This window comes from Natrix helvetica (assembly GCF_964273705.1).
Source record: "Natrix helvetica genome assembly, chromosome: 4".
NCBI lineage: Eukaryota > Metazoa > Chordata > Lepidosauria > Squamata > Natricidae > Natrix > Natrix helvetica.
Window position 1 is genome coordinate 127,155,029 of NC_138550.1, and position 12,828 is coordinate 127,167,856.

At 34.0% G+C, this 12,828-nt stretch overlaps 1 protein-coding gene across 2 annotated transcripts in view; it reads left to right on the forward strand.

Moving 5' to 3' along the window:
• The window catches only part of SNTG1 (syntrophin gamma 1), a 220,754-nt gene that overhangs the window by 140,523 nt on the left and 67,403 nt on the right, over positions 1–12,828 (forward strand). For both annotated transcript variants that reach the window (XM_081953428.1, XM_081953429.1), the window contains exons 9-10: positions 8,173–8,275; positions 11,519–11,601. In XM_081953428.1, the coding sequence (XP_081809554.1) occupies positions 8,173–8,275; positions 11,519–11,601 (186 nt within the window). The remainder of the gene's footprint in view (positions 1–8,172; positions 8,276–11,518; positions 11,602–12,828) is intronic.

Genomic DNA, 12,828 nt, shown 5'->3' on the forward strand with positions numbered 1-12,828 from the left:
CAATATTCAAGTTTCCATATATAGTTTAAATTTTTAAATGCAAAAATTGTATTTTTGCTGGAAACTAAAACATATGAAGAACAGTTGTAGGAATTGGGTATGTCTAGTTTTATGAAAAGAAGGACTAGGGTGACCTGATAGCAGTGTTCCAATATCTAAAGGGCTGCCACAAAGAAGACGTGGTCAACCTGTTCTCCAAAGCACTGAGAAGAAAAGACAAGAAACAAGGGATGTAAACTTATCAAGGAGACAAGCAACCTAGAATTAAGGAGAAATTTCCTGACTATTAGAACAATTAATTGATGGAACAAATTAATTGCCTCCAGAAGCTTTAGGTGCTCCAACACTGGAGGTTTTTAAGAAGAAATTGGACAACCATCTATCTGAAATGGTATAAGGTGTCTTGCCTGAGAATGGAGTTGGTCTAAAAGACTTCCAAGGCCCTTTCCAAGTATATTATTCTATTATTCTGTTATATCTCTTGCATCTTTTTTGAAAGCTTCTCTTTGATAACAGAAAGAAGCAAGCTTGGATTTAGTGTCCTCTGAGATGATACTCTATTCAAAGAAACATAAATTCTGTTTTTAAAATAAGAGAAGTGGAGGAAATAGCATAAGTGTTGACAGATGATTTATTTACTATTTGAATTAGTTTTCAAATCTTGGCTAAGTTTTCAAAGTTCTGAAAGCTTTTGTTCAGGCCAATTAAAAGAGCATAATGTGATTCTGTTTTGAGATATCGTAATTCAATTCTGAAATAAAGCATCAGTTTCTTTCACTACAACTCTTGGATGGAATCATCATGACATGTATAAGAAAGGCTTTTCTTCTTGTTCCACAGATATAGGATTCACCCACACCTTCATGAAAAGCTTCTTGTAGCTTTCATCATGGCTACGCTTTTTCATAATGAATGTGGCAAATGCATGCAGTCTCCAAGTGACCTAGAAGCATAGAGTAGTATTAATCAACTTTGTGGTTATGTTTCATTTTGCTAAAGATCTATGTTTTAAGAGAAGGATTGCTTGTTTTTGAAAGGGAGGGCCAAGGGAACTTTGAGAAGAATGTAAAGAGGTTTTATTTACTTAGCATTTATGTCAGCTGTGATTTGAAAGGTTTTGACTAGTTTTCATCTGAAACCAATGTGAAAAGAACTATAATTTCAGTGCTGTCATGTCATAGCGTCAGTGACATTCTGTTTTTCTTGTGACCTACATCTTTTTGCTGTACTTAAATATTTGTTTATGTTTATTATGCAGTAATGTAATAATTTTAAATGTAGACAAGCAAAGTATATAATGGAATGCAAATGATGAAAAAAACTTAACTTTTTTTCCTGTAAAGCGCTACGGGTAAATATATAGGCCTAAGTGCTATTGTTATTGCTACTATACTGCAGTCCTGTACAGTGGTACAATTAATTTATGAGTACCCTTCCCGCTGAAAAATAAATTATTTCATTGGAATTAGACTCAGTAGAAACAAAATTTACAATGTAGCCTTCAAGATGGAAATTATGATGGACCTCTCACAAGGTGCTTATGACATGATTCTGGAATTCTGATGACTATCACCACCTCATGGTCACTCAGCCTTTTGCAACATCTCACTGTCATGTGACCGTGATTTACATTTGTAATGAAAAGCAGTGTTTTCAGCAAAAAATGTCCCATAGTGAACAATGTCCAGTTTTATGAATGACTGTGAATGCTTAATGACTGTGGCTTTTGTTTAATGACTGTGTCTTTACTTAAGGATCATTATGATTCACTTAACAACTGTTGCAAAAAAACTCTCATTAAAAAAAGATTGGTCCCATAATGACCCATTTTATGACCATCATGACCTACAACCATAATAAGCAGTGTCCATTTTGGTCGTAAGTTAAGGACTACCTGTACTTCAATCTATATGTCAAATAAAACTATGATATAAATGTATAAGTTTACAAGGTAAAATCATTTCTTCAGAAATAAGCAATATGATAACATTTAAAGCATACATTTAATTAGAAGTATAAGCCTGCTTACTTTTATAAAATTCCTAAATTTGACTTTCACTTTGAAGGTAATCCTATTCTAGTAAATCAGGAAAAAATGATATTTGTTTGGCTTAAACCATCTTCTGTTAAAATGTTCAACTTGCATAACAATGGCAGAATGTAAATTGCTTGGGACTTCTCTCTCAGCATACTGAAATAATCAAAGCCTATTTTCTTTCCATCTGCTCTTTCTTTTCCATCCATTGTAATTTTTTCTGGGCAGTGAATGTCAGGTCAGATGGTTAGAGCTTTGCATAAAAGCACCTTGCCCTTCAGGCATGATTGTTCTTTCTTTAAGAGAAGAATGTGGTTTTCTGAAAGAAATACCAAGGACAACACTTGGGTTTCATATAGAGCTTTGGAACTATTGCATATTTTGCATTTATACTTTCTCAACCAAACTGCTCAAAAATACATGTAAGGAAGGCATTTCCTTGGTCTATTTGCAAGAGATTGTGATCCACATTTAGAGAAATGTTATGTTACAGTATTGTTGTATTCTTTTGCTTTGATTTTTCTGTTGGAGATTTTTTTTATATTTAATCTGCAGAATAAATAGGTTTGTGTGTGTGTTTTAGAACCTTTTTCTTGTTTCAATCTGATTTCCACAGAGTTGCCTTGTTTTTAATTTTTGTATCAAACAAACACATAGCTTCATTCTGATAAGCCATCTGTTACTTCTCCAATACAAGGCTAACATAACATAGTTCTGTCATTTTGGTGCCAGTTTGTCAGCAATAAGTTAGTCATCTTGCACTAGGAACCCATATGGATATTAAATATCTGTCACTTATAAATTAATGTACTGTACATCATGAAGAATGTACAGTAAGTGGTTACTCCACCTTGAAAAACTAGCTAAACACAAAGAACTTTGTTATGAATTATAGCTTGATATGTAAAATGAATTGTTTAAATTAATCCAAGTCTCATAAAAGAAAAATAGCTGTTGTGCATAGAATGATGACAAAGCACATTACGACAATATATTACATAATAAAAGAGAGCCAGTTTGGTCTAGTGATTAAGGCATTGGGCTAGAAAGCGGGAGACTGTTGAATTAGTCCAACTGGAAGACCTTGGGCCAGTCACTCTCTTTCTCTCAGCACAACTCATCTCATAGGGCTGTTGTTTTGTGGAAAACAGGAAAAGGAAGATGTGTTTGATGTGTTCACCACCTTGAGTTATTTGTAAAAACAATAAAGACAAGATTTAAAAAATCTAAATAAAAAGTAATGCTTCACAAAACCACTCAGAAAGTTGCTTTGTTCTCTTTACAGAATGGCACACACAGACACACATAGACATACGCACAGACTGTACGCACACATAAACACCCCTGAACATCATTGCAAAATGTAAAGTTAGTTAAAGCTACTGCATTGTAAAGTGCCCAGAGCTGCTTGGGGATAACTTCGTGAGCAGCAAATCAATTTAATATTTAATAAATAAAGTTATAGATAGTTCCAACTGGTTTTAAAAGATATGCACAGAATTGTTTTTTTTAATATATTCTGTTTCAACATGAAATATTTCTATATTGCTGAGTACTTTTGCATTTTTTCAATAAAAACAATCCTGAATATGTATTTACATATTTAGGATTTACATAGAATTTACACAATTGGATTTACCTGGGCATTTGTAAGGTTTCCTTTTATAGTTAATGGCTATTCTTTTAGACTTTCATAGACTAATGACTATTCTGATACAATTGTTAAATAGATACACCTAGAACCTGGGACTTCAGTTCCTAAACCTGGCTTCTGACCATGCCTGATGAAGAATTTTGGAACTACTCTCATAATGCATGCAAAGAGTATCAAGAAAGTTAAAGCTGTGGAATCATTTGTTGATTATTGCAATGGCAATTCAAATATCATGCTAGCAATTTTTGTACTATTGAAACCGTAGATTCTTGTCTAGAGGAAAATGATAACTCAAATGATTCTATCTATAAAAACATGCTTCCAATAGAAACCATAGCTTGGATATTAATTAAGTGCCGTCAAGCGTATCTTTTACTAAGATTATTTTCTAATTAGGAATATGAAATGGAAGTAAAAGAAAAGTCGCAATGGGACAAAATTAAAGATAAATTGTAAGAAAAAAACTATAATCCTCAAAGAGTGCAAATTGCCATGCAAATGTCTTCATATGCTCTGCTTTGTCTTCAAATGTTCTGATCAATAAATGCTAGTTACATTTATTGTAAATAGCTCTATAATGCTGAACTAATAGCTTGTGTTTTCATAATTTGTCAATATGTAAATCTAGAAACATAATTTATTTATAACAATTAAGCAGGGTTTTTTCCTCTCCCCCATGTGTCTTAAACAAAAAAAATCTAATTTAGGAAACAAATAAATATATTTGTTGAATGTTAAATTATATAAACACACACAGATACATGCACATATGTATCCACCCAAATAAATTATACAAGGTGTTTTATTAAAACTATTCATATTAACACTATAGGAAAATGTATGCTATGTTCTATGCAGGATAATACTCATATCCCCAGATTACATTAGTTTCTGAATTGCAGCTGCCATCATTCTGTTAAATATGATCACGGGCATTGTAATCTATAAATATTATCAGTTATGATTAATCCTACATATATAGAAGAAAAGTGATTCTTCTTTCAGATAAATAGAACAGGTTGATTGAAAGATGGTATTGTAAGTTTCACTCTAAAGGTGCAGGTTAGTAGAAAGTATTTCAACAAATTGCTTTTCCTTGATATGCATTGGATGTTTTAAACGGCAGTTCATCTTTATGTTTTGCCTAATCGAAATGGAGCTAAAATACATTTATGAGATTCAGTGTGTTGCTGATATAACTGCTTACAAATGTGCAAAAATATAACTGCTTACAAATGTGCAAAAATGTATATGAGAGGAAGCAAAATCTACTTTCAAGAGGTTTGCCATCCATGCACGGCAAATGCAGCATAATTATTCATCTGTACATGAAAGGCTATAATTACGTGGATGGATTTAAGAAATCTGGAAAGCAAATTTCATATGGTTTGCAAGTGATTTTTTTTTTACTGCAGTACAGAAGTATCTTTCTCAACAAATTCTGAAGACAGAACGGCCTCCACTATGAACCAAGATAGCTTCAAATATTTACGAGTACCATTACTTCAGAAACAGATCTGTCAAAGGATTTGGGTTTATGCTATATTGTTAAGTTCTGAAGCAGGGGATGAGGGGAAAATTCATTGATGTTCTAGAAGGTTTTTGTTTTACCAATTAAGTTATTTCTCAATAAGAACTTTTTGAATTTACGAAACTGAATTTCAAGATTAGTATAGGAAGTGGCGTATAAGTAAAGCTGACTAATATATGTTAATCCAAGCAATCCCATTTTGAGAACAGTGATAACCGATATTTCACTGTATTATAACTGCTGAGACACATGGCTGACATCTTTATTAAATATTTTAAATGTATTCATATTCATTTCAGTGTCCAAAGAATAAGAAAACTGTTTCCAAATACTTTAAGAGCAGCTTCATAACTAAGATCACTATTCGCTATAGGGAATCTCAGATAAACTTTATCTATCTTATTCTGGAGAAATTATCTGGCAGAAAGCATGACAGTGACGTTTGCTTCTTTTATCTGACCAGGATCCATATATATTCTTCCGAGTTTTTCAATGTCATGTTTCTATATGTTCCATCCATCTTTTCTTGTGATTAAGGAAGTGTGTGAATGTGTTTGTGTGTGAGCTGTCATGGTGATTTCTCACTTATGGCCAAGATGGAGTTTAGTCTAAGAAAAGGGATATATTGCACCCTGCCTGTGAGCTGATGAAAAATCTGTATGGTGTGGTTATTTATGAAAGTGCCAGTTATTGGATTCTTTGACCCAGAAACTGCAAGTACTGATATCAAAGGAGCAAGTAAAAAATTAACGTGGGACAGTTATAACTCAACATCAGCTCCACAACAGACAGAGTAAACTTATTAGAAGGCGACATTGGAATGCAAAGATTATTTAAGAGACATGGGGCACATTTAAGTTCATTCTAGATGCTCCTTGAGACACTGTATTTCCAGCTTATGACAAAATAAGGAGAAGTTGCTATCTTGTTCGTGGTTATCTGGAAAGTAAATTATATTGATACACACACTATTTAAATTTGAAAAATCTTCAAAGTTCAGAACTTTCTTTTTATTTTATTTTTTACCTTTTATTTTCACTTCCAGATTCATTTCTTAAGTAACCTAATGGAATGCTGTATTGTATTGCTAATTAATCTTGATCCTTCCCCCACTCTCACCCCCAGTGGTAGTATATATAGTTTGACTCTAACAATACTTAGCTTTTGGTCATGGACACTCACCTGCAAAGGTTATTTCATTCATAATAATGAATGATTCACATGTGTTTAATTTACTGTTTCTCAGAAAAATATAAGGAAAAAGTGCTATTGAATAGTTTGTGTAGGCAGTAACTACCTGGATCACAGATTGCTTTCTTTGCTTTAATATGATGTATTACAAAACATACAAATTGTGAACTTAATTAACTAAACAAAATTTGGCCTTTAAACTGATAGGGAGAAGCTAAACTAGATAAAATATTAATTGGTAATGCACTTCTCATTTTATAGGAGATATATGTACCAATTTCCAAAATGCATTCTTGTTGGTTGAGAGCTATGGAGATATACAGTATATTAAACTTCTTGTAGCAGAGTTTAAATGTTGTGAAATATATAATGAAAAGTAATTATCAATACAAATACAAAGCACTGCTGGAAAAGTTGTGTCCTACTTTTAAAGAAAAGTAGCAATTAACTGATAAGTAAATCATCTCCATCTATCTTTCCTACCAACCATTAAAAGCTGCTGTCAGCCACTTTGGGACATTGTCTTTTCACTAAGTCCCTTCCAGTCAAACAGCAGAAATCCATATGGTATCACTAGTCCAGTGTGTTTAGATATGCAAATATCAGAGATAGAGGACTTGACTTGGTTGCAAAGGAATGCTGCAGCTGCAAATTGTAGTATTCATGCTAAGACAACTACTCTCCATTGTGTGCATGGGAAATATAGTCTCATAAAACACAAAATAAGATTAAATAATCTAAAAGGATCGTGCAAGTTATGCAATCAGCTAAAAGAAGAAAACAATGTTAAGCCATGGAAGGTCAGGCCTAAGGTAAAACAAGACAGTGACAGAAGAGGGAGAACATTAAGGAGAGCTATAATTACAGGCTTTGAAATGGTCTAGCTGGCTGAGGAATTCTGGGAGTTGAAGTCCACAAGTCTTAAAGTTGCCAAGGTTGAAGACTTCTAATCTAGGAATATGGCAGTGCAGCAAAAAACAAAACCAGAAGGAATCTAATAGCATCTTTTCTAACACATTTTAGTAAAATATATTTTTGTGAGGTGCAGCTTACCCCATCAGAAGTAGAAGGGCTAGATTGATGTAGGATTCAAATTAGAGTTGATAGGGGCAAAAGGGAAGGGAGGATATGTTGGATATGTAGATGCAGGATTACACATGGGACTGATAACAAGTAACATATCTCTTAACAATTACTATAATACGTTAAAACCCATTATTCAGACCTGATATTGCCTGCAAGTATGTGACTTCAACTATTTCTCACCCAGTGGTGTTGTAAAGATTCTATGTTTCCAAAACAGTCTCTTTGAGTTCTGCTTGGAGTGTCCTGAATGATTGAAATGGTCTGTCCTGGTTTTGCGTTTTGGTGTCTCAAATTAGAGGTTTTGAAGACAAGGTGTTTATTTCATTTGGTAACAGTTCCAGGATCAAGCTTTCTGTAGATCTTATGGAGTTTTGATGATATAAATTCCATTTTTAAAATCCCATTCTTTCCAAATTGCTGAGAGTTGTTCAAATCTGTGTGCAATGAAGGGTGGGGTTTTTTTGTTTTGTTTTGGTCAAGCAGAAATTTAGGTTGGATAAATGCTTTTTTAAAAAAATCATTGAAGAATTCAAAAGAAAGTCTAAAGATAGCAAAGATGTTATTCAATCTTACTTCACAGTTTGCTTCTTCAGTTAAATAAGCAAAATAGGAAAGCTAAATCCCAATATTGTGCCAAGAAGAATGTTGTTTCAGTTCTTTTCATTTATTCCTTAGGTCCAGGTTCTTCGGAATGCTGGAGAAGAGGTAACCCTAACTGTGTCCTTTCTCAAAAGAGCACCTGCATTTCTGAAACTGCCCCTTAATGAAGATTGTGCATGTAAGCATAAAAAAGATTTTGAAACAAGTATCTACCGTTCTTAGGAACCCTTTTTGCAATGCTACTTTAAAGGCCGGTCTCAATAGTCATTGGTACTTGTCAGTTTTCACAATACAAAATGTATTACCCTTTCTTTGGAAAAGCAGGATAGACAAACAATTAAAAATGATCCTGTCTCTGGCTGCCTTTTGGTAGATTTGACATCTATGCAGTCACAGCTATTCTCAGTACATTTTTTTCTCTCCTGAAAATATTTCAGAAGGAGCTTTTCTTTATCACCTATATTTTATTACAACATGAAATGTAATCTTTGCTTGAAAAGTATGTCTTCTCATGTGATTAAAACTTGCTGTGAGGATAGTTAGAGTTTATCATTTGTCTAGAGTTCTTGCACTTTATATGCAAGAGCTGCGGTGGCACAGTGGGACCCCTGCAGTGATGGGTTCCGGATTGCCCACATGGACATGCACAGTGCTTACGCACACATGTGCAGCATGCGCATGCAGCATACTTGCCAGCGACATCTATGCAATGCTCCAGCTGCTCGACGGAGCGTCACGCAGGTGCTGTATGCGCCATGCATGTGCACGGAAGCGCCGATAGCTTTAAAGGACAGGTAAGGAGCTCAGGCGGGCTGGCAGGACCTCCGGAGCACCGTACCAGAACGGTACCCCTTTCTTCAGGCAGGCTCCGGTATGCCCGTACTGGGGCGTACCGCCTGCAACCCACCACTGGAACTCTGATGCTACACTAGTTAGAATGCAGTATTTCAGGCAAACTCTGCCCATTGCCAGAGGTTCGAACCTGACTGGCTCAAAGTTGATTCAGCCTTCCCTCTTTCCGAGGTTGGTGAAATGAAGACCTACATTGTTCGGTTACAAACAATTTAGAGACTGCTATAAAGCAATATGAAGCAGTGTATGTCTAAACGCTATTGCTATTGCTAATGCTATATTTTGGCCAGCACTCTCAGGGAAGTTGAACTGATTTATCTTCACTCTGCAAGCAAGGCTATCTTGAAGATTTTTCAATGTGAATAGTTGGGTACTTTAAGAGATAGTTCTGTTCACGTGAATTTTTTTCAGGTTTCTAATACTTTGTATTTAAATTTCTACTGAATTGATAAAAACAAGAACTACAGCATGACTTAAGTCTCTGATTTAGTTGCACATTAACCAGAAAATTAATACCTGCTGTTTTATTGACTAATGCATGCTTCATATTTTCATGTCTTGGGGAAAAGATTATAGGATCAGGAAACATTTGAAACAATGGGGTAAAGCAAAATGCCCCTTTTATCCTAGATTAGAATAAATTGCAGTATTTTATTCCAAACATAACAACACTCAAAACAGCATATCCAAGTTCAGAATCTTGTAAATTCCTATTAGCATAGCTGGACATAAGTTGACATTGGACTTAAAAATATTCTTGATACATTAAGAATGGATAAGATGGTTGAAGGCAGTTACTGGAATATCATTCAAAGACTTATAGGTATTACTAAAAATGGTTGATACAGACATTTATCAATAACCTCCCAGTAGAACCTAATTAATTAACTAATTAGGATATATTGAATATCAAATTGTGTTTAAGCTTAATTACATTTGTTTATGCAAGCCAACTTTATAGACTACTAGACAATCCATGACCTTTTGGATCGTTGTTTCAGAGATAAGAAATATAATAGCTAAATAGAATGACCAAGGGCAAAAAACCAATAGGAGTGGAAACAACTTCTGATTTCCCTGCAAGCTTGACCATGGCTAACATCCCTCTGGCACCTATGGAGGGTGTGGTCTACCTGATTTCCAGTGGCCAAAAGAGGGACTGGTCTACTGGCCTATGGAGGGTTAGAGCAGGATCAGTCTACTGAACTTCTGGATGTTAGTATCGCAGCATAGCACTATTGAAGCTATTAATCTCATGGGAGTCATGAGTCTTGGATATTGGGAGCATTTTGAAATTTTCCATTTAAGATGCCATGGTTCAAAAATTGTTGCCCTATGATATATTATTTCTTCCAGCTAAAGGTTACAGTCATAGGAGTTCCAGTAGTATATAGATATCTTGGGTTATTTGAAGTTGGGTTCTTTGAAGTTGGCAAATATCAGCAAAATCTAGATAAAATTAACCATATTTTGCTTGAGTATCAAACTGAAGCTAGCATCTTCTCCCAGAATACCAGAACTCTGATAATGAAAGGCAACTCGCAAGTTATCTATACTACAGTGACCTTTCCCAGGCTGAGGAAGTATTTCTTCAAAGCCAGTCACCATATGCTACTATTGGCACAATTACAGGTCAGGTTTACTAACATTCTATCAATAGAACGTATCTGCCCATGTGCCTCTGGAGAAATGGAAACTAGCCAACTTGTGCGGTTTCACTGCAAATTTTACAGGGATCTGCATATCTTCATTCAGATCCCATCTATAGTGTTAACCAATACAGTGGCCAAATTCTATGTGGCTGCAGTGAAAATGTAGCAATATTTAGTGCAAATGTGATTAATTTTCCACCCTGGACTTATGTTATCATTTTTTCTGTCTTATTAATATAAATTCAACTAATTTTATTTTATTCTCCTTGTTCAAGTTCTTTTAAATTACTGATCTTTGATCATAACAATAAATTGGATTTTATTTGAAACACATTTTGTCAGCATATGGACATTGCAGTTAATGGTAACTAATCTAAAATGGAATGTCAACATTTCCAAATATTTTCCAGCAAAGGAAGAATGCTGGTTATTCTTACATACTAACTCAATATTTGCTGCTCTTTACAAATAAATCCACTCAGTTTTTAATTACGTATAACATTATAGTGTACCATTCAAAATATGTCTTATATATAAAACAAATAAAGGCTGTCCTCAGGGTACACATATGACTACATATATGAATACTTCATGCTCTTAATGCATTTTACTTTCCTGAGTTGGAGAGAAAATCAGAGATTTTGCAAGCAGATTAAGTACTGGGCCTTCTAACATCATATCATTGTAAATTATTATTTAAAAAAAAACAATGATTAAAATGGATATTGTAAATTACATGAGTGTCCTACATGAAATTCTCACATCAAAGATTGGAATCAATGCAACACTCCACAAAAGAGAGAAAATACTCTTCCTTCATCTGTTGCTGACTTCTAACCATTCTAGATAAATGTCAGTTTTGACTAGAAAGTCTTTATAACTCAGACATGTATTTAAATAGATTATATTTTTATTAGGTGTCCCTAGTGATCAAAGTAGTGGCACATCCTCACCTCTTTGTGACAGTGGTTTACATCTTAACTATCATCCCAATAATACGGTAAGAGAATGATTTATGAGACTGTCAAGAACTTGAAAATATTTTTTATTAAGAAGTATGAACACAATCTAAGAGCATGTTAACAGTTTATTTTACATGAATTGAAATGGAGGTTGCTTAATATATGAATATGATTGGAAATGTTTTTAGCCCATTGCTGGAAGTATACAGTAAAATAGTAAATATTGAGTAGTGTTTTTTATTGTTTGTTAATATACAATAGGAAACTTGTAAAGCCAATATAAACAAGCCTTCCCTCTTAACTGGGCTAATTTGTGATGATGGGATACAGAGGATTATGACAGTGAGAGATATTGTCAATGTTTTTTCTCATGGTTAATATAGTACTGAGTGACCCAGACACTCAAGAAACAACAGTAATCAAAATTCTTTACATTTAGCATTATTATTCAGCAAGTTTCTAAAACAGGCTAGATGGAGTCAATCAGGAATATCTTCATTTTCGTTTTCTACAACAATTCACTAATGTAATTTTTTCCTGGGGTCTTTGCTTTTTTTTCATACTTTGTGTGTTTGGGGCCTCAATACATCCTATTTTTTCTCTTTGATCACAAGAATATGTTGATATTAGAAGGGTGCACAAGTGTGTGATGTGTTTCTTTTATAGTGAATATTCAGAATTTTCTTCTTTAATTAAGGAAGGACCTCTGACACTCAGACCTGAATATCATCCCATTGATTGAAACACCTGACTCTAATTTTCCCTTCAAATTAACTATAATCCTAGATGTTTTCATGCTTTTGCCACATAAAACCTTTAGCCTTGGATCTCATTTGTTTATTGGGTTATCTTTTTTAGGACTTGTTTTAGGACTTGTTTGGAGAACAGATAATTTTAAGTAATATTTATGTGGAAATATTGAACATTCAAAAGGATTCACATACTTTTAAGCACTACTATATGTAATTAAGCTAAAGTTTTCAATATGATTCAAAACTATGAAAATGCTGAGGTTAGGCCAGAATGAGTTTTAGATTCCATTAAAATATTCAACAACCAATTTAGTTATTCATAGTGAAATATTGATGGATTGGTTGATTCTTGCTGTTGACTCTTTACAGCCATGTAGATAGATATCTCCATCAGGTCCCTAACTTTCAGGTCTTCAATTTATATACTTACATCACTACTTCATCTGAGTCCATCTATCTTATTGATTGTTATCTTCTCTTTCTTCCCACTTTTCTCAGTAATAGATCCTTCTT